General features: G+C 38.3%; 1 protein-coding gene across 2 annotated transcripts in view; it reads right to left on the bottom strand.

Annotated features, from left to right (window-relative positions):
* Positions 1 to 23,739, bottom strand: part of CYP7B1 (cytochrome P450 family 7 subfamily B member 1) — a 125,693-nt gene that overhangs the window by 14,203 nt on the left and 87,751 nt on the right. The window contains exons 1-3 of one of the 2 annotated variants that reach the window (XM_071554448.1): positions 6,907 to 6,986; positions 5,322 to 5,375; positions 11 to 607 (exon numbers count right to left, since the gene is read on the bottom strand). In XM_071554448.1, coding sequence (XP_071410549.1) covers positions 11 to 587 — 577 coding nt within the window. In that variant the 5' untranslated portion in view covers positions 588 to 607; positions 5,322 to 5,375; positions 6,907 to 6,986. Of the gene's footprint in view, positions 1 to 10; positions 608 to 5,321; positions 5,376 to 6,906; positions 7,044 to 23,739 lie in introns of those variants that run through there. The other variant, XM_071554447.1, reaches the window with a different exon arrangement.

Here is a 23,739-nt window from a genome sequence, read left to right as displayed (position 1 = left end):
AGTTTCCTACCTGCTTTGTCATAATCTCCAAGCAGCTCATATTTCTCAAATATATCTTGTCTGGCTTGGACCACTTTTGACCCTCCCAGCCATTTTGTCATGTTCTGAAGTAAAAAATGATGTATAAGCTCCTTCCGAACCTTCTTGGTAGCTCCTAGCAACTCAATTGGTATGTTTGCAGCTAAATAGGGAAAGCTGGCATCAAACTTGATAAATTTGTCTCTGATTTCACTAATAACTTTGTGGCCATCTGCAGCAGGAACTCTTCCATATAGTGTTACAAAACTGGCTTCAAACATTACAGAGCAGCAAAATTTGTACATTTTTTCTGTTTCCCAATCTGTTGCTTGTGAGCATTTCCATTCAAATATATCCTGGAGATTTTTCATCATGTGGTCAGAAATGATATCCAAAGGTTTGCCTTGTAGATACTGGTAGATTCTGTGCAGGTTTTCCTTGAGATCAGGGAATTTTCCTTTTGACAAGGCTGGGTAGTCAAAAGTTTTGGAAGCCATTTTATTGGCAAATTCATGAAATTCAAGTTGCTTGCTATTTCGGATGACATAGACATATTGAAATGGGTCCATGATAAAGGTAATATATCTACCTGAATAGAAGAAAAGGAAAAAATAAAAGTCACATGCACTTTTGTAATCTGCTGATGCTTTCAGAAGCAATAACTGGTAAGCTAAAGTCTGTGATAAAAGAATACAGAAAAAACCCACCAAAGCAAAGATATGTGAATAAACCTGCAAAGAAAAAAATGTAACAACTTCTATTTAGATTCTCTTTGTCAGGTTGCAGATTCCACCTGTGTACACTTTGAAAGCTCTTCTAAAATCAGTGTGAACCTATTTCCACATAGACTGATCTACTGTTTGTGCCAACAGTCAAGTGTGATCTCCTCAATGGTAGTAGTGCTCTGAAAGGAATAATTTACTATTCTGGTCTAATTAATGAAAATAGTGTGGAGTCATAGCAACATTTGAAAATCGTATTTTTTTACCAGCAGAAAGTGAGAAACACACACATTTCACCTGTATAGAGGAAAGGGGATGACGGGGGCTGGAGGGGAAAACATGTCACCAAGGGAGCTTTTTTCTAAGTAGATGACACAGGAACTCAAAATCTGTTGGTTATGGCTTTAACTGCACACTGCAAACTCCCAATATTTAAAACTTCTCTCATCTATTTTTTTTTCTCTGAGGTTTTGCTAACTTTTTGTTAAGAATGTGCTTAGTATCCTTAACATGACTACCTTGGGATGTGAATTTGAAGTCACAGCTACCCTTTTTACCATGGGTGCCCCCTCAGGGTACACACTGTCCTTATGCTACCAACTATTGTGTCAGAATACACCAAGAACTTCCTACCCTTCCCAGCATACTTAATTAGGTGACACAGTGATACCTTCAGCTGCTTGTATAGAGGGACAGGATTGCATCAAGTTTGATGCTTTTTCAAACTGCCCCTGCCAGAAAAATCCTGCAATTACTCCCTGAAATTCAAGTCAACTGCTAAAGAAAAGCATTTGGGTGAACTACCATGAATCAAAATGTTAATGCTTTCAAAGGTCAATTAAATCTTAGATCATTATACATGATTCTAAATTTAGAGTTCCTGATTCTTACCTTGAACAAAGAGGTGCATTAGGGAAAAAGGGTATCTATTAAAATGTACACATCCTCTGTGAAATATCCCAGTTACAAAATCAAGAAAATAGCAAAGCTTCCAGCACTTACAGCCTAATTCTGTCTCACCAAAGGGACAAATCTCCTTTGATTTTAATGGAAATGCTACATGCTTAACTGAGGACCAAATTTGGCTCTGTGACAGATGTCCAGAGATAAACTAGTCACTACCACTAAAAATGTCAACAAGTATCCATGGTTACCATATAGTGATACATGAATTATCATAGTTATTCCATATTCTGACTTATATACACACACTGTGCTCTGTGGTATCTGGGTATACTCTGGACTTCCTCTACAATTACCAGCTGCCATAATTTCCTTCCCAGACACATCAACTGCAATCCCAGCGAACCAGTAAGGAAATGTAAGGGAGAAACACACAGAATTTGACCCCCTTTTTTTTTGCCAACAGTGTGTGAAGAGTTTTAAGATACTGACAGATGTTGCTTTACTGTAACATAATCAACCACAGATGTAAATTTAATTTTAAAGAATAAATATATTGAGAAGCAGGCATGAAATAGAGATTCTGAATTCTGAGTTTCCTTTTTTTGGACCATTTCCTCTATTCTAGACCACAGAGGCTGAAAAGAGTATTTTGTCTCGAACTCTGCAGGATCATTGTTAAGCCTCCTGAATCGCTCTCTCTTTCCAGATTTTACCCACTTTCATGCTCTTTATTGAGGCTACCATCTTTGTGATCAAGGCTCGGAGAGAATGTCCGTTGGAACAATTTTTAATAAATAGATTTGGAGTGTCATTAACCCTAAAGATGAAAGCTGGCTTCTTAACTTTGCATTTACAGGGTAAACAATTTAAGTTAAGATTTTTAATTAATATTAATTTAAACCATCTGTCCACCATCTGCTTATTTCTGATGCAAAATATGAGTTTCTTTGTGATCTTTAATCAGACACTTAGGAAACGCACATCAATTCTTATCATTTTTAAGTAAGAAAATGATTTTCAGCAAACGAGTTTTCAGACAAACTATTTTATCAATAATTTTAAATCAAAACTCACTCAACACTGGCACATACTTTGAAAAAAAAATCCCTGAGAAACAGAATATTACAGACCCTGATTTTATTATTCTCATCAGGTTCCTGGTAGCAAAAAGTAAGTATGTACCAAAATATAATTCATTTTGTAGAATCAATTCAGGCTCCAGACTACATCACTGGAAGTCAACAACATATATAAACACATAAATGAAAATATTTCTAGTTGCTGCATTTAGTAAAGGTCTAGGTCTAGGTAGTCAGAAAGTGGAACCCCTCTATAACAAAGGCAGCTTGTTTATGTATGTCATCAAGAATCTCATTTAAGATCTCCTAATCAGAAAAATACTAAAATCTAGGGCTAATTAATGACAGAAAGTTGTTGTGAGAGTGGGTATGGAAACCTTTAACAATTACTGTCATCCTTGCACAGAGATGCACTACATGGCTACACTGTTTAGCCCAGTCTCCTCCATAGAGGAACAGATTGCTAATTACAAAACTGTGCCCCAACACCTCCTCTACCCTGAACAGCAAACATCTGAAGTAGAACAAACTTTCTCACCTCAGCTTATGATGTTATTTTTTTTAAGAGTCAATATGGCCCTTAATCTTCCTTTTTAAATCCTGTGGTTGTCCCCAGTGAGGTTTCTTCCCACTGATTGTCCCTGGTGCTGTCAGAAACCAAGAAACTCAAATCTTTCCTAAATTTTCCAGTTATTATTTGGTATTTTAAAATGAATCTTCCCTTTCTCCTTCCATGTTCTTTCCATTGCATCTAATACTAAGACTATCTCTAAAAGGTAACCTTTTCCAAATCAAAATTTTGATATTAATGAATTTCCATTGGAGTACCGGAACTGGTAACTGTCATATCAGCCAAAAATGGAGGCATATCATAAGCTCCACAAATCAGGATGCCTTATATATTGAAGGTATTTATAAAGAAACAACTGGAGACTCAGCCTTTTTTCGCTAGTTTCCCTTCAACACCAAAAACTAAGTAGACATGCACATACAGAAATGTCACACTCCAATTCCCAATAGTTTAAGTCAGTGAACTATTTTATTTAGTACAGTAGAAACAAGTCAAAATGAGAGATGTATCCTTGTTTCTGTAAAAATCCCTCTGATTTTTTTCTTTTTAAATGGCTACACAGACTTCTACTTCACTATCCAGTCCTTCAGTCTGAATTACACCCATGCTGCAAATAGCCTGGTTATCTCCATTTAGCTTCTACAGTCTCCTAGACATAGAAGACTGATGTGGAAAATATGAAAATTGTCAACTTTGGTAAATCTAAGCACAGAAGCCAGTATTTGTATGATAGTTAAGAAATTACTCTAATAATGCATTCTGGAGCTTTTTAATGCTAATGATGAAAGACAAGCATTTCAGACAGCATCTAATGATGGATGTTATTTCAGTAATGCTTGCAGCAGGCTTCAGCTTGGTATGAAGTTAATGTAAATTACCTTTTGCCTAAGAGAGAAAAATGTGATATGTTATTGTAGGTGTATCATGCTTTAAAGAACAGAATGACTTAGCAGCACTATTTGAAAAGGCAAGTGTGCTTAGTAAAAACAAGGAAGATTATTTTATTTAAAGTGGAGTTAGCCTTAAGAGAAAGTGATGCAAGGTTCAGTATCACTCCTACTGACTTCTTGGGAAAAGGAGACGAAAGTTTAATCCCAAGAAACAATGACAAAATCATTTCAAGCTCTTTAAGTTCTTACCTAGCTGTCTGCCTATGCAGCTGACCCTTAGCAAACAGAGAGGCTTGGGAAGTACGATCATCTCAGTGCCACAGAGTCTTTCTCTTTCTCTCTTTCCCCTCCTTATTCTTTTCTTTTCTGTTTTCTTTTTTTTTACCAAGACTATCACATTTACGTAATCGTTCTCTTATTAGGGAGATTCTGCTGAACTGCTGACAATGATGTACAGTGGTGCTGCGCTGGCATGACGTTTGGGGAAAACGATTCTGCTGCACCACCACACAAAACCAATTAGAGAACTATTTTCTGCGACAGGTCAGGAATTTACATTGTTTCTCATAGAAAGATGTGCTTTTTAATTTCTTTATTAAGATGACATCCATGTCCCTTGCGACTTTTAGGGATGACAATCATTTGCTCATCACATGGGAAAGTACAATCAGCAAAATCGCATTACCGGTACGGGGCAACGCCAGAAACTCCAAGCATCGTTCCACATTTTCCAAATGAACTAGTTTGAGAACCAATAATTAGAACAATATATATTGATAGAATTTTTTGACAGGACCTTTAGACATCCACCAGGGGGGTAAAATAATGATAGTCCACACACAGCTGGCTACGCTATGTTTGCCTAACGTATAAACATCATCTTTGTCAAATCAGTAAGACATACAGAAATCCTGTATGTCTTTGGATCAGACCATGAGAGGAGGAACTAACTAGCTTCGGCTTCTTCCCTGACTTGCAGATGACAAACTATTTCTCTTCAGTGAAGTCTTTGACTGTCAGTATTTGTATACTGGAAAAAGAGAACTTAAAGTGGCATCTCTGTTTTGATAAACACACAAAATCAAACATTTCCCTGCAGAATGCTGAAATGATATCCAGAACTCACTCCATTTACCTCAGTCTTTATCAAGGGAGGCTTGCTCAAAACACTTGAACACAGGGAGATTATCTGAAATGGAATTTGGTTTATCATGAAAATAGAAGTTTTTAAAACTGAATTACACTCATAGATAGCTTAAACACACAAACTTCTAAACATAGTCTTCCATAAAATAATAAAGAGGTAAAAGATAAATAAATATTCAATTAAACACATTTAGGATTATGAAGTATGTCTGTATCTGGTTTTATGAATGTACTAAGATAGTATCTGAATTACAGTTATTAATCTGTATTTGTGAGAAGCCAAAATTGTATTATAGTGCAAATACACATTAACAATAAAAAAGACTGTATTTCAACAAAAGTTGGTGTTGTACTGTGTCAAACTCATTTTCAAGTTGGAAAAAAAATCTGAGCATAACCAGTTTCCAAAGACAAAATCCTGAACGAATTAGAAAAATCACACATTTAATAGAATAAAAATGCTCTTCCAAAGGAACAAAAGGACAGATTTGTTAAGAGGAAGAAAAATTGTATTAATTAAACACATGGCTTGTAATTAAATTAATTGACATTGAAAGAAATAAATTATTTTTACTACAAAATATTACTTACATGGAAATACAAAGCTAGTACGATTGCCATGGAATTACAAAGCAATCTTTATATTTTACCCTTAATATTTTTGTTTGAAACTCCCTTAAAAATACAGGAGTAACTAAAAATGAGATAGGCTCAACTCTAAAGTTGATCGTTTGAACAAGGATATCAGCATGCAAAGAGGCGATTATATCCACCTACACTAATAAGATCTTACCTTCTTCTGAACAGAGAACAATACTGGATTTTAAATTGATTTTCGTAAAAAGTAGATGTGTGTGTGTGTGTGTGTGTGTATACATACGTGTAAATTTATATATTTAACTTTCATTCAAGATTCCAGTTTCAACCTATGCATTTCTTCTACTGCTAAGTGTCTATGTAAAATCACTCAAATGTTTGTATTCAATCTAGTGTAGTAATAGATTTAAAAATACAGAAAACAGCAAGGTTGTATCATACTTTATTGTATGTTATTTTCAGTAAGCATGATCAGAGAAAGAGGCTGGCAATGGGTAGTTTCTGTGTTCCAGTCCCAATTGTATCACTGAGTCAATGTGTCATTCATTCCCTTGTGTTCCTGTCAACCAGTTGTAAAATGTGTGAGAACAAATTCTGCACTTTTTTCCTTAAGTGTTTTCTAAATTTAATCTGGTATTTTTCTGTGCAGTGTCAAGATGATGTTAGTTCTCCCTTCTTTAGGAAAAAAAATCCCAATATGTAATTAAATGTGCTAGTAAAATCTGTGTTCGTACATTACATACCTACAAATTCTGTCAATATGCACACCTATAGATGTATATAAATCCACATGTTGATAGTGTTATTCTATGGATAATTATTATGTTTATAATATATGTAAATATGAGTGATTTTTATTGGTCTATTCTACAAAAAAATTATTTTGGTTAAGTAAGATTCTAAACTAAACATTTGAATTAGTATTTAACGTCACTGATAGAAAAAAAAATCAAGATATATACTAAAATATTTCTCACCAGCAATATGTACAGTGAAAATATCTCCAAGTTTCTTTTGCTGATCCAGTAAGAATTTGAAAGCATCTTTTCTAAAAATCAAAGCTTTTCCAAGGTAAGGAATCCAGCCATTTATTAGTGGAGGCTCTCCAGTCTTCCTGTTAAAACAGAAAAAAACACAGGAATTAACTTTGGCATGAGAGCAATTCTCTATTTATATATTACACTTAGACCCACCATTTACATATATAATTCTTGCAATATATAATATGTTGTACAGAAAGTTCTTCAGAGACGATGGCAGGTTAAATGTAATCACACCTCCGAGCACTGAAGGCTCTGTGTGGTGATTAGGAAAAATAAGTGAGAGAAATTGAGATGCATTTAACTACAGGTCGTCCAGTTATTACCATCAAGTTATGAACACAGAAAAATGACATTCAGTAGAAAATCTTCCAGCAAAGAGTTGTCTCATTTTCAATATTTGGAAGATGTATTGTCAGAGGAAGATGTATTGGAAGATGTATTGGAAGATGTATTGGAAGGCAATTATGACAGATTTAGGTAAATAGGACGCTGACATACCACACAAAACAACTAGCCTTACAGATAATGTTTTAGTAATTTCAGTTTACCAGCACACAGAATAGCTACCATTATAACTAAATATCTATAGGATATAGGAAAATAATAGAGGCTGAATGTTAACCATAATAAATCTTAGTCTCTTTGTGTTTATAGTCCAAGGTACAAATGCAAATGAACAGTTTAGGATGAAATTCTAGATAATAATATTTGCATCCCAGTCTAAAAAAGCAGCCATGGTGCTTTAGTTATGTTTACAGAATAGGATAAAATACTTTTTAAGAATCTACTAATTTATATTTTTCTTTAAAAAAATTAAAAACTTTTCACACCATCCTATTCCTGATTGCAAGTAAATGCCTTTCCTCCCTGCTGGTCTTTAGTTGCTCAACTCTGATTTACAACAAAGAAACATAAAGTGCTTGTTCTGGAAAGGATTAAAACAAATATTCACGAACAACTCGGCTGCTACATGCCATCTGTGAAGGTGACTTATACTACATGCAGAACAACTCATTCTGATTAAACACAAGATATTTACTAGCCTGGATCTAATCAAAGATCAAGGGATCACAAGCTTTACTACTATCATACACAGCATGGATTTTTATGTAGCTGGATTAACCCTATCATAGTCACATTCTCCTCTGAACTGCTGTAACAGAAATGAAAAAAAATGGTATGCTGTACTTACTTTTTTTGTTTAATTTTTATAATTAAACTTCTTGAGAAGGAAATTAGAAGCCAGAGATTTGCTCACTTACTTTTAAAAAGTTGCTACAAATTTAATTTACAGGTAAGCAGATGTAGCCAAACCATGCTGCACATCTCAATCTCTTTCTGTATAACTGACTACTAATTTCAAATTTTGGTTTCTGAGAACATCCTTTTGTCCTCTAAAACACCAGTAAATCTTCTGGTCCAAACCTGACAATCTAACAGTCAAAACATCTGCTGTGCCTTTTTCATTGCTTTGAGTTTTATGGGCTTGGAGTTTTGTTTGGTTTTTTTGTGGCATGTTTTTTATACTGATGAGAAGGTGGAGCCCCTCCTTGTTCCATACCTCCTGGAAACCACTGCATTAATCATCTTCTACCGGTCAAATAACATTATTCACACATGTGGTTTAGAAAACTTTGTAATGGTTAATTCTGTATTAAGTGAATAAAAGCAAAGAACTAATCTGAGATTATATCAGAGAGATCACCAGCCCTGGAAGCATAACAGCCAACTTGATACCCTCAATTATCCCCTCCAAGCCTGTAAAGAATCTGGATGATTTACCCAATTTTTTCTCCCCAGACTATTAAGTCCTGAGAGTGGCCACCTTTCACTTCCCTGCCTGGACACTATGCCCAGTAAGTAGCATTCTGACAAATATTTAGATAGGCTTTTTGTCATCTTCTAATTGAATGCATCTAATTTCACCCTCCATGTTCTGTCATTCGGTCAGAAGCTGTATTCCTCACAAGCTCTCTGCTGGGTAAAAAGAAGGCAGCTCAGAAATCCAGGGGAAAATTAACTTAATGCTCCAAGTCTTTGGGATCACATCAGGGAGACATTTTGCTATTGCAAAGACGTGAGGGTCATCGTTCACTTCAGACATGTTTAGCTCAGCAGCAATAAGCTTAACACTGTTAAACACTGTGTCAAGGCTACGTGGCTTTTGGAGGAAAATATAACACCAGCTCAACTTACGACCCACAGCAGACTGATAACAGAAATGTGTCTTCATTTCCAGCGTTCCTTCTCTTTGGAAGTTGGAGGTCATCTCCATGACTTATTGAAGTCTGTTAACTCACAGCAAAGAGAAGAGCAGCACGTATGTTTTATTGTCTCCACAAATACAATGCCTCTGTGCACAAAATTTTAAGCAGCGTAGTGCAGCTAACCCCACTTCCTGAAGTACTCCTATCTATGCCCCAGGTACCTTCGGAAGTTCTCATCACCTTCAGACGCTACACTGAACAATTAACAAAGCCCACACAAACTTTTATTGCCTACTAATTCCATTATGCACTTTAACTCTGGACTCACACTTTGGAGAAGTTGTCAAATTTGATGATTAAGGAACGCACTACCAGTGTTAAAGTTATATTTTTCTCATGACACAATACATATTGTTGTACCAAATGCAAAATACAGGTAAAGAATACAAATGATCAGAATGAAGTGTTTTGGTGGCAATTTAAGATTGAGATTTTTTTAAAGCATTCAGAACATCTTACAGATTACATTTCATTCAGGTCTAGTTTAACAGTTTAAAGTCTAACTCTCTTAACAAACCTCAAGATACTCCCAGGTCTCTTTGCTCTTCATATTGGGCTGGTTTTGTTTATACAGAGGAATATTTTCACTTGTCTGAGAAGCTTCTGTAAAGTCAGTTAAGACTTAACAAACAAATTTCTCACATATGTGACTAAATTTTACAAATAAAGCATCATCAACATGTCCAATGCAATGTATAAGTAGACGGATCAGTTACAGAGTGAAGGGAGAGCAACACAGTTGTATAATCCGTTATTGTTAAATGGAAAATTTCAAATGGCATTATGCAAAAATCAGCTGGCTACAAATACAGCCCATAAATAGAACAAACAGATTTTGGTGACTGTATTTTTTTGTTGCTTTCACAGTGAAAAGACAGTTCCTTGTTAGCAAGTAATAGAGTTGCAATGTCTACTTCACCAAAGAAGGAAAGCTTTGGACTTTGTTTACAGTTTCCTTAAGGGAAGATTTTTCAGCCTACCTAAAACACAAAATCCACTGACTCACGTGCGATATTTAGCTACTGAGGTAAGGCACTGCTCAAAAATGTGGATGCTGTATCTGTATCTCACTTATGCTTAGCAGCAGTGATGCAATAATACAGTAGAGAAATGGGCTGCAACATAAATATTGTGAAAAATATTATTTTTTAATAATTATTTAATTCAAGGTCTCGAAACATTATGTTTTCAATAAGTGAAAGGGAATTATTTGGGAACCCAAACAAGGTCATTTGTTTAGCTCTATGAACAGGATTTTTTTTTTTTAGGTTATAAAAAATACCCTAAAGATTCACAAGAAAACAGACTTTGTCAACATTATCTCTCACAGAAATATTGTTGCTTTATGAAAACACACAAGACTATTCTTTTCCTGGTTACACCATTTCAACATCACTGCAGTGTAAGGCACTGGATCAGTGTAAATGAGAGGAGAATCTTTTTCATTTCACTGGTTATTTGTATTCCAAAGGAGCAGATGCCTTTCAAATTATGCAAAAATCCACAGCACATCTTGTACTATAGCAGATGAACAGGTTAATTTTTCTTTTTGCACATAATAAATCATAAGTGCTTTAACACCCATAGTCGCATTTCATGAACATAAACCTTCTGTTTAATAATGTCTGTTTACAACTAGAATCAGACATCCAGTAATCTCTTGCCTGGGATAAACATTAATCCAGATCTGTCTAGAAAAATTATACAATTCATTACCATAAGTAATCTCTATTGTGCCCCGTGCTTAACCTTCATCTTTTTTCCTGTCCTATAATCTTGCAAATCCACTGGTGGTATATGATTGGCATCTGGTGTTAACTCAGCCTTCACTGCACACAGCACAGCTGAAGAAGCCTGACATGAACACGTCACTCTGCAGGGTAACGCCAGTTCAGCTGACCCCTTCTCAACAACTTTCACCAAGGGGTGAACAAAACCCGCAAGCTGAGGAGAAAAGGGTCTGACAATATCCTTTGCCACAGAGGGGTCATTTTCACTTTCCAAACCCTTGTTACCATCCAAAAAATACAAAGGTATTGCTCTGATTTTTTCATATCTCTGGCCAAACCATCACATACCATCTCCAAGCTGGAACGCACTGTGTCAGGGGACTTTAAGGAATGGAAATGGATTGGTACAGAGTAGAACAAAAGCTATTATGAACATGTCAGAGCAGTTAGAGATTATTCACAGGCTTGATCACAATATTTAAGCAACAAGACATGACAGACAGTGTCTTTCCAGGGGCTTATGAACACTCTAACTGTGAGGAAAAGAATGAGGCCAAAGGCTTCAACCCCAAGAAAGGTAATCCCCAGAAATGTGGTGTCTGGAGTGTCTTCTTGTATTATGAGAGAGAGAACACAGGAAACTTAGGACAGGAGAAAGCCAGTAAGTCTATCTTTCTATTTTTTTGAATTTAGCAGCTACAGTTTTCCCCCAGACCTGCTCATAGCATTAGGTGTTTTACATCTACGAGGGCAGAAAATAAAAATATCTTTCAAATATTTGGCCACAATGAAATTTTTGACACCTCCAAAATTATGTGTGCCTTAAATACCTGACCCAGATGATCTGACTGAGTGATCTCCTGGAACTCTAAATTTCCTGGGTTGAATACATGCAGTATGAAAAAGTATTCCCTGCAGAACAAGTCAATATAGTTTTCTACCCTTGAATTCTCAGTTTACATACTCCTGTGGAGGTAAGGACCAGATGTTGCTCCTATCCGATCACTGTTTCGAGGCTTGTGTGGAGTAAATGGATGTATCATCTTGACAGAGAGATGCAGACATGAATTGAGCCAATGAAGAAGAGAGTCCTGAGATGGAAAAAATTCACACTGCTGCTGCCCATATTTATGCCTAGACAAAGTGGTTTAATTCTGCAGTACTCATATCTTTTAAATTAGGATAAAGATTGCTTAGAGAAGAAAAGGAAAAAAGACTCAGGAAAAAGTAGCAAATACTTTTTTAAGCACACCAAGGAGAAAAAAGTTTATTTGTGCTCCCAAAAAGAGCAGTACAACAAAACAGACTCTAGTGGCAATGTGAGACAAACTGGGAGAAATGCTGACACAAGCAAATAACCAACCAGTGAATTTTTACAGTGATTTTTTTTTTCACAGAAAAAATGCAATCCTTTTGCTGAAAATTTTTCATGTCAAGAAAATCTGGGATTTTTATTAAAAATACACTTTTTCTCCTGCAAAACCATACAAGCTTTTTATTGTTAAATCTCCAATTTGTGTTGTAATATATTCATCACAGGAGCTTCTTCTTTTTTTTCTCTTCTATTAATTACATTTAAGGTCTCCCCAAATATCCAAAAAATACCACTATTCAATAATTCATTCAGTAGCTCTGAAATATCATTCTCTAGGAAATCTTACTCCTTTGCAGTTTAGGCTAAATTATCTCAACCACTGTAGGCTGACATTGTACATAAGAATTCTTCACACACCAAACTGTGTTGAAGGACACATCCATAAATTCTACCACTACCTGTAGTGACTGGTTGGGACATTGCCTAAAAAGCCAAAAGGCAAGTAAATACCATTGTGGGAAACTAATCTGACCAGTTTTAACATGGAAATCCACAGAAAAAGCCCTTGTGTCTCAGGTTTTTGTCAGAAGCTGAAAACTCAGAGAAATTTGCATTACAAAGTGTAATGTAAAGTTTTGTAACAGCCAGGATAAGAGTCACAGTGAAGACAAGACCTGACTAATGTGACAATAATTCAGCAGTATTAAAAACTAATACAAATTTTGTGCTTATAGCCCACATTTTTGCAATCTCATTTTGTTTCTGCTCTGGGTGAGTGCAGTGAGAGCAGCTACAACTACTCAACACTTTCCATGACCAAGCCCAAAGTTATTCTATTACATTTTACATTTATTTGTCCAGCCCAGGACTTTCCTTAATTCAGCTTTAATCAAAAATAGGCTAGGAAGAGATGATGAGAGGTTACTTATTCCATACCTTGTATTGCAGGTAGGATGCTGTGCACCAGTATCTTCCCTCATATTTGCCTATGCTCTTGAAGATGCTTAGTAATGGAGTCTCTACAGTCTCCCCAAGCAATCTGTCCTTATTTTCAGAAAGTTTCTCCTAACATCTAACCTTTATCTTCATGTCGTACCTCAAGCCCACTACTTCTCATTCTGCCTGCAAAGGATAAAAGAATAAATGATTCCCTTCAATTCTGCAGTCTTTAAATATTTAAACACTGAACGTATTTAATGGTACTTATTTTGTTCTCCCTTAGTCTTCTGTAGGCTAAACAGACTCAATTTCTTTTGGGACTTCCTCCTAACTATTTTCTTGACCTCTACATACTTAGGTAATTTCTTTCTTAATTTTCTAGCATTAACCCACACCTTTCTCTATGGTAGTGCCTTGCACTGAGCACAGCAGAGCAATTACCTCTTCTCAAGGGTGGCACACCTGGCTTTGCCTTCCAGCACAACCTTGGCTTTCTGTGCAAAATCACCACCATGTTGATAAAAATCCAACTTGGAAACCATTACAGCCCTCAGCCTTTTCCCAGAGAAAAAAGACTGTGCTCCTGTCCAGATGCTGTTGATCAGTCCTCTGTGTTTTCCAGTTCACCATTTGGAATGCTAATCCCTCCTCTGCAGATTTGCAATCACTTCTCTTTAGGTATTATCCATGAACACAAACACTTTTTTTTCCCTTGTATTCATGTGAGAAGGATGGGATCAGAATATGAAGTTCACCCCATATTTCCTTTTACTCCTATCAGGAACATATTTACTCTGCACATTAACTTACTGTACCTAAGAAAACCCAATGACTTTTGTCTAACATCCATTTCTTTCATAATTTCTGCACTTTAATATATCGCCGTGCTGCAACACATGTTAAAACTGTACGCAGTAAGTAGCTCAAAGTAGGAAACTATATTAACCGTTTGGCCTGGAAGTGACAAGTGAAGTGTGGATGAGAATGTCAGCACTCCTCACAGAATATATTCAAACAGGCAGAAACCATTCCCCTTACGTAATAGAGCAAACAAATACATTTAGGAAATCTCAGTGGTGGGACATTGTCACATTTTAAAAACCCTGGTAACAAGGAAACAGAGGAGAATGCTGGACGAAAAGATATCTCTGCTTTGGTGTGCAGCAACTGTATTTTCTTTGAGCATGTAGTATGTAATTTCAGAAGTAAAAAAACCAATTATCATAAAAACCAAGTGTTATTTCCTGTAAAACTGTATGAATGCTAAATAACACAGGATGATCATTAGAACAAAAAGGGCAATGAAAATAGACCCTTCATTTCATGTGTCTGAGATGTCCAGAAATTTGGAATCTTGGTTAACTGAATGTCTTTTAAGCTTTCTAATCACTAGAGAGAAAAGGGGTGCAAAAGCTTTTTGGAAGTGTTGGTTTTTATTAATGATACATATAGATTAGAATTGCTCACCTAGGTGGCCAGGATGATAACTCCCCTAATTCTGTCATGTCTCTTCTCACATTTGTTTTTCTATGTCAATTTTCCTGGCCTACTAATATGCAAACTTTTTTCTCTTCCCTGATTCCTCTGCATACTTCCACCCTGGTTGCCCACCCCTCTTGGGATGCCTCCATGGATCAGCCACCACCATTCAGCCCCTCTGCTCACCCAGTGTTAACTTTCTTCTCAAACCAAGCTCCTGCTGAGATCTGGGGAGCCTCTGCTCTCATCTCCTGCAATATATTCTTAGTGCAGATATTATCTACCTGCTTCCACTTCCAATTCACCCTCAGTCAAATCCCTTCTTGAATCCTGACCACCACTGTCACCCCTGCGAACCACTGCATACTTGCACTGGCACAGAGTCAAATGAGTAAGACTTTTGGTCAGTCTTGTCCCATTTCTCCACTATGTTCTCCTGTCTGTCTACACCCACCTGTTGTGTCCTGTCTTAAGAAACGATTAGAACAGCCTTTTTACAGTGTACATCTACGTTGCTTATTGTACAATTAATCTTCAGTTGTGAGATCAACTAGTATTGATAAAATCACTCCCTCTCTCCATTTCCCCTTTTGGGGAGTATTAGCCATTTTCAAGAAGCAATCACAATTCATTTAAAATGCATGTGTGTGCATACACATGTATTTATCAACACAGATTATGTGTGTATAAGCATACTTCTTTCTATATGCACACATATATGCATATATGCAAACAAAGAGTAATTTCATCATAGGAAAAACTGATTGGTGCCGCAATTTTTTTTCCTTTTTGTAGTGATAACACAAACATTTAGTTTCATTGCAACATTTAGGTTTAGTGCAGCAAACTTCTGATGTTATAGCCATGGTGGCATCATGAGTATCTTTTGACCTGAGTGCATATATACTCTTACAGATCAACAACAGAACACTGCACAAAACTGTTCCCTCTCTCCCTCTGTCTACCATGCACAGAATTTTCAAATACCAGCAGCCCACTCCTAATTTATTGAGGTAATTAACTAGAGAAACTGGGACATTTACCCTGTCTTAAAATCTCTATGTGCATAACTTTAGAAGAAAAAACTTTGCATTTTATCTTCAAAAAAATGATGCAATACAGCTAAGAAGTTTTTAATTAATGATTTTATGACTCCCACAGTTATGGCCATGCATTCCCCAAGCAGAAGCGCATGGTGATCTGCAAGCAATTTCCCTCGTCTTCCCCATGAGCTTCAGATGTCAGACATTTCACAAATCGTAGTACAGAATTCGGTCAGGACATATTTTGCTCAAAAATGTATTGAAAAATTCCAAAATATAGTCTCAAAAGTTGAATAAACACAAAAATACTCCAGGTACCTTATTTATTTCACTTATTTGCAAATAAAACTCGAAGTTGATATAATGAGAGAAGGTAACTGTCAGTTAAGCCATATATCACAGAAAAACAGCAGCTGAATACTGTACTTAGATGAATGTTTAAAAGCCTGAAAGTCTGCAAGAGGAACACAACATTAGTAAGTTTTCCACTTTGAGTATTATTCGTACTTGCTTCCCAGATACTTGTTTTCCATCTTTTCCTTCCAGCACTACAAGTCTATTGCACGTGTTAAGAAAAACAGTACTATGACTGGATTCTTCACTAACATTCATTTGCTCCTGCTCCATCTTGTTATGCCACCATTAACATGCCAGTTTCTCCATCTGAACCGATTCTACATCTCTCAGCAGAAACTGCAGGTGATGTTTCAGCAGAAAGCACGCTGCAATCTGCGCTCTTTGTGTTGTGCTGTGCTCTTCGCTAGTTACAAGTCTCTCCATTTATTTTCCCCTCTCCTAGATGTGCTTCTGCATTCTTTCCTCCTCTTACAAAACTTCTCCACTTTCCATTTCACTTATACCTTTCCCTCCTTCTCCCACTATGAGTTCTGCTCTGCCTCTGCGCCTGCCTGCAATAGCATACAGGTCTTTTTTAAGTCAGACTACTCTCTCATAGTTCATATTGGCTAAGTCCTATCCCTGCCTAAACATGCTGCAACAATTAGTGAGCAACAAACTTGATTACTTGCAAATTTATTTTGCTAGGTCTGGGTAGTGAAACTTTTCACATTATGGTGCATATGAGCAGCTCTGTTCTACAATTCATGCTACATACTACGTAACAGCAACCCAATGGACTCTCTAGTCTGAAGTGAGTGGATATGAAAAGTGCAGTCTTTTAATAAGCATTTCTGGGTAGGAGTAGCCTGAAACTAAATTTCTCATCATGAGGGAAACTCTGAAGTATCTTTTAAAACATTTTTCTTTTAAATAGATAATAAAAAGTGCCCTTACATATATTTCCCACAAAAGAACTGCTCCCCAATTTTATTTAGCAAATATCAAAACGAAGCCAGGAAGGACTTAACAAGAGGGATTGTGGTGCCCTCTCCTCCTTGGTCATATTTGCAGGGCAGCCTGCAGACACCTTCAGCCCATGCACCCTGTGAGCTGGGCAGTAGGTCTTGTGGCTCACAGGCAACCTCTGCCCAGCCTACCCCTGGAGTGCTCTCATCTGCTTTTCCCTCTCCTCGGTCTAAAACTCTGCTAAGCCCATAACAGATTTAATATGTATTAATTTAAGAGTTTTAGTGCATTGCCTGAAAACAATGGTTTGATGCTTGGAAAATATATTCCTTTAATTGGTCTGCGGCTGCCGTTCTTAAGTATGTATGTAAACTCTATTGTGTTCAAGGGCCTAAGGGCTAAACCTAAATGAAGCTTCTGGCTTTGTATTTGTGTGAGTTCTCTCAAATGTAATCCTTGTTGGTTCTAGGTAAACTAACTAATTTCAGTTTTAGATAAATCAAGAATGCATTTTCATTCTGCAGTCACAGAAAGTAAAATATTATTAATTGAAGATCATATGATGGAACAGTAACTGGGACACTGCAGGTCTGAACATGTTTTAAATCCCTCTGCTGTGAAAGATGGAGTAGAAAATATAAATAAAATTCTCAATTTTTTAATTAAAGTGAGTAAATGTCAACTTGGGGACTATAATCAGAGACATTTCAATTGCAAATGAATACTTGTTTCATTTTTTCCATAAGTCATTTTCTGCACCAAATAATAATTTAGGTTATAAAAGGATCATCTTTCTGAAGAATCCAAGACTTGCTTGTCCTAGATTTACAAAAATATATTATCCTTTTATTTTCTTTTTTTTTCAAAACCAGATACCATCCAACTGCATAATATCATAGAATAAGAGAATCATTTAAGCTGGAAAAGACCTTTAAAATCACCAAGTCCAACCACTGCTTTAGCACTGTCAAGTCCACCACTAAACCATGTCCCCAAGTGTCACTTCTACACATCTTTAAATACCTCCAGGGGCTCAGCCACTTCCCTGGGCAGCCTGTTCCAATGCTTGACAACCCTTTTGGTGAAGAAATTTTCCCTGATACCCAATCTAAACCTCCCCTAGTGCAACTTGAGGCCATTTACACTTGTCCTAACTCTTGTTACTTGCGAGAAGAGACTGACCCCCACCCAACGACAACATCCTTTTAGGTAGTTGTAGAGGGCAATAAGGTCTTCCCAGAGCGTTTTTTTCTCCAGATTAGCGACCACCCTCAGACCCTCCTCATAAGACTTGTGCTCCAGGCCCTTCACCAATGTGTCCTTGTCTGGACATGCTCCAGCACCTTAATGTCTTTTCTTGTGAACTAAGTACAAGAGCCCCAAACTGAACACAGGGTTCAAGGTGTGGTCTCACCACTACTGAACACATGGGGATGATCGCTTCTTCCCTAGTCATACTGGCCATGCAACTTTTGATACAAGTCAGGATACCACTGGCCTTCTCGGTCACCTGGGCACCCTGCTGGCTCATGTTCAGCTGGGTGTTGACCAGCACTCCCAGGTCCTTTTCCGAGAGGCAACTTTTCAGCCACTCTTCCCCCAGCCTGTAGCGCTGATGGGGATTGTTGTGACCCAAGGGCAGGACTCAACATTTTGCCTTGTTGAATCTCATACAACTGGCCTGTCCAGATCCCTCTGCAGAGCCTTTTACTCTCCAAAGAATCAACACTCTGTCCAACTTGGTGTTACCTGCAAGCTAAGGGTGCCCTAGATCCCCTCGTCTAGACAATTTATAGACATATTAAACAGGACTGGCCCCTAAGGAAGTTACAAGTATTCCACACGTGTCTTCCATGAACCGGGGGGGGGGGGGGGGGGGGGAGTGTTGTTTTTGGTTTTTTTCTTCTCCCTTGGCTGAGGAGCTGGTGGGAGGTGGTTGCAGCCTGATCCCTCCGGTTGGTGGTGGTTCTCCTGTCCTGGGTGAGATTGTTTCATTCCTGTTCCCCTTCCTTGAGGTTTTTAATTGTGTTTGTTTTGATTCATTCGGTTTCTTTAGGTTGGGCTGGTGTTTTCCCTATTTTCTGGCTAATCATTCCCCTTTTCCCTTTCCCTTTCCCCTGGGGGTGGGATCCTACGTACTGTGTATACAGTGTGGTTTGTGAATGTTAAAAAAATATAATTTATTCTTTTTATTCAGTTCAGTTTCTCTAGAGTGCGTTTCTTTTCAGTGGTTTTTTTTTCCCTTTCCTTTGCTGGGAAAGTTCTGGGAGGGGAAGGGGGGGCCAGTCCAGGGTTGGCAGCAGCTAGGCCAAACCTGCAACACTGGCCAGTAACTGGATTGAATTCCATCTCCCACCACTCTCTGGGCCCAGCCAACAGATAGTTTTTTACCCAGTAAGCAGTGCACCCATTCAACCAGTCTCTCCAGGAAAATGCTGTGGAAAATGGTTCAAAGGTTTTACTGAAGTCCAGGTAGACAACATCCACAGCCTTTCCCTCATCCACTAAGCAGGTCGGTCACCTTGCTATAGAAGGAGATCAGTTGGTCAAGCAGGACCTGCCTTTCCTAAACCCAGTCTGTCTGGGCCTGATTCCCTGGTTGTTCTGCATGTGCCACATGATGGTACTCAAAATTATCTACTCTATGGCCTTCCCTGGCCCTGAGATCAGAGTGACAGGCCTGTATTTCCCTGGATCCTCCTTCCAGCTCTTCTTGCAGATGGGCATCACATTTGCTAACCTCCAGTCAATTGGAACATCCCCAGTTAGCCAGGACTGCTGGTAAATGATGAGAAGTGGCTCAGTGAGCCCTTTTGCTGGCTCTCAGTACCCTGAGACTTGTGTGTGTCTAAGTGGTGTAGCAGGTCACTGACCATTTCCCCATGGATTATCAGGGCTTCTTTCTGCTTCCCATCCCTGTCTTCCAGCTCAGGGTGCTGGGAACCCCAAGAAGAACTGGTCTTCCTATTAGGGACTGAGATGAAAAAGGTAATAGGTACCACAGCCTTTTCCTCATACCCCTGCATCTAGTAAAGGATAGAGATTCTCCTTAGCCCTCTTTTTGTTGCTGATGTGTTTATAGAAACATTTTTTGTTGTCTTTTATGGCAGTAGACAGATCAAGTTTTAGTTGGACTTTGCCCCTTCCAGTTTTCTCTCTGCATAACTTCACCACATCCTTGCAGTCCTCCTGAATTGCCTGCCCTTTCTTCCAAAGGTGATAAACTCTTCTTTTTCTCCTGAGTTCCAGACAAAGCTCCCTGTTCAGCCAACCCATGATCAAAAAAAGGGTGACATCAGGCTTGCAGCCAGGTATTGATCTGCTATCCATTCCTATTTCTTACCCCATCACTCCCTGCAAATATGGGAGAACACTACTTCTGTACCTGACCCCTTAATAAGTGGCCTGAAGACCCTGAGGACTCTCTTGACTGCCCACAGTCTTCCTGTTGGGACTTCATTGCTGCCACCTGAAAAATCAATACTGGATGATAATCTGAGGGCCATACCATGGTTAGAAGGTTTCTCTTCACAGCTTTAACCTGGACCCCAAGAGGCAGCAGACTTCCCCAAAAGGTGTGTCCAGTCTGCAAGTTGGGCTTTTTGCTCCCTTCAGAAGAGAGTTTTCTGTACTAATGACCTGTCTTCTTTCTTTATGGAAGTAGTTTTGATGGAGGGAGTAGGCTGACTTAACCCTGGCAGCATCTCCATTCTAGATGAGGCATCGTTCTCATTACCGTCCAGTTCCAACTTACAGAGTCTCAAACCTATTATGCCTGGACACTTGAGGAGGTGGTGCAGTCCAAAGGCAATGTTGCCTGCTGCACTGGGCAGGAATTTGTCTCCACTGCTGCCTATCCATTAACTCACTGTGTTTACACACATGGAGAAAGGATGGGGAACCCTCTCTATCACATCTCCTGTCTGCCTCTTGGGCCTGTCTCAGGGAAAGCTGGGTGAGATTCCAGTCTGTCTCTTGTAGTCCCTGATACTTCTCAACCTGCTCACCTGCTCCAAAAGCTCTGTCATTAAGGGGAGGAGTTCCCAGGCACAGCTCCCATAGCGGGGGCTCACTGCTGCAGCTGCCTGGTAGTGGTGGCAAAGCAGGGCCCATCTTGCAGCTCCACACCTGGGAGGCACCATGTTCCAAACTGTCCAAGTCCTGTCAGCTGCTGTGGCAGAAGCCATGGGCTCCTGGCAGCTCTCTCAGCTCCCCTGAGGTTCCTGAGGAACCCCCGTGTGCACCACGTTGGAGCACTGCTGCCAATCCTCCCAGCCCTGGAGCCGCTTGCCTCAGTGACTGAATAATTTCCTACTTTGGTTCAAGGTGCAAGTAACAGCAATTTAAATTTTACGTCAAGGCATGAATTTGAAAATTAGAAGTTTCATTTTAAAAAAAGTTCACTATTTTCCAACCTGCTATTTTGAGTGGGTGCCATTATTACTGTTTTGGAGCCCCACATAATTAAATGCTGCATCCCAAATAGCAGATGAGGCAAGCTGTCTCTATATGGGTCAGAAAATTCATGGAAGTGTCAAAACTTCATGAAATCTTAAAAGATTAAAACATTGCTCTTGGAGAGATAATGAGCTTAACAGATTCTAATCAAAAGCATGTGGATGCATGCAGAGAAGTAGACAAAGATTTAGGACACCTCATCCATGTTAATATTACTGTGCAGAAATGGATTCAAATTTGGGACTACAGACAGGTGACTCACCCATTCATCATTCTGCTTGCTGATACGCCTCTGAGACTGGCTGTACAGCCACTCATACAGTATAGAAGGCTGTAAGTGTGGGTGTTTTAGAGTACACTCAAGGGTGGACTCATTTGTTTTGCTATTTGACCTAACAGCTAGCCCATTTGCACCCTGAGTTGTTCCATACAACTGATGCTGAATAGACAAAATAGTCCAGATTTCTTCCTAGGAAGCACCTTAATATTCCTTGCCAGAAGACAGTTCAATCGGTAGGAAGTCTGAAAATCCTCTAGCTCAGGTAGTCAGTACAGTTGATACAAGATGCTGGGTATTGTGGATGCCCTGGATGTCAGAGCCGGCTGGGATAAGACACCTTTGACATATTATAGATGCAGCATGCAATCTTAATTCTATCTGTATGCCTGAATCCCAAAGCATGTACTTCTCATTGTCCCAGTGTTTGAATGCTTGTAATTTTATCAGATTTTTCAATTTTTGTTTGTTCTGACTTAAACTCATTGTGTCTTAGAAGTACAGTGTAAATACTTCCTTTATACCAAAGGGTGGATATCAACAGCATCATAAACTGCTGGAGAAATTTGCAAAATATGAACCAATACTAAACTGAATATTCAAACAAATTGTGAAAAGATTTCATACTGTATGCTGCACCAAGAAGTCAGATATGGGGTGTGTCCTGAATTTCATAATAAAAAGTTCTCCATCACCAGTAATTGTTCCATATATATGCTGTATTATGCACCTGTGCTATTTTTCAATTATGAAAAAATACTAAGAAAATGAAAATCAGAAATATAAGGTTATCAGTAAAAGTTTTTAACATTTCATTCCAAGCATTTGCACGATTCTGATCCAATGTAGCCTTCTGTTAATGATACATCTGTCATTTTATTGACACCCTTAAACAGCTTTATTCTCTTTTCTAATTAAGAAACAAAGCTGATTATGTCAATCTATGAACTGACATCTGAGTGCTTTTGTTATAATGTAAGAAGCAATGACTATGACTGTTGTTATGCTAAAACAAAAAACTTGGGATTTTTTATTTGAAAATCCAAGACAGCATAATATATAATGGCTAAATTCGAACAGGTTCTTCTATTCATGCAGATGCACTTATGATTGTATTATAGAATTAAATGAAGATACTGTGTGAAAAATTAAGCCCCAGTAATAGAAAACATAAAGTAACAATGATACTTAATATGCCTGACTAAAATATGTGAGGAGAAATCACCAGATCATAAAATATCTCAAACAAATAAATGACAGACTAAACCATCAATCCTCAAGGAAAAATTAAGTTATTAAATAATCCAAAATGCTTGCAGCATGTCAGGACATGATTTCAGTTCCATTCTGCTGCTAAATCAGAGATACCTGCTCAGAGGGCTCTTCCATGCAAAGGAATATATCTGGAGGTATTGTCCAGTGTGGTGCTATGCATAAACTGGAAATGCAGCGCATATCCAGTTTGCACCACTTCCTCCAAGTGCCAAAAATGCTCCTTTGTTTTGTGAACCAGAACTAGCTTTAATGACTGCTTGACCTGGTGATAGGTTTATTTAAGACAATACTGTGGATGAGATGAGATGAAATGCTCACCATTGCAGGAAGATCTTTGTGTTTGGTTTGTCACAGGTAAGTAAGACCCACACACGACTATGAATTGCTCCCACGCACCAGTATGACTTGCTGCAATCTGTCCTGCCTAAAAACGCCAGAGAGAAAACAGCAGCAGGGAATTCCAACAGAATTAGATGATCTTCAACATTTTGGGATGTCATCAGTTTTCAGACTCAAAGATAACACAAAACAGTTTTCCCCTCAGTTGTGATTAAAGGCAACAGACAGAGGTTATGCGTGTCTTCTGGCAGCACTGGATCTTCAGGACCACTGCTGGTGCTGAGCTCCTGGCAGGAAAGCACTGAATCCTTTCCAGGGAACTCTACTGATGTATGAGGTT

The sequence above is a fragment of the Pithys albifrons genome, chromosome 4, assembly GCF_047495875.1.
Source record: "Pithys albifrons albifrons isolate INPA30051 chromosome 4, PitAlb_v1, whole genome shotgun sequence".
NCBI lineage: Eukaryota > Metazoa > Chordata > Aves > Passeriformes > Thamnophilidae > Pithys > Pithys albifrons.
The sequence above is the reverse complement of the archived record's forward strand: the minus strand, read 5'-3'. Positions and strand labels throughout refer to the sequence as shown.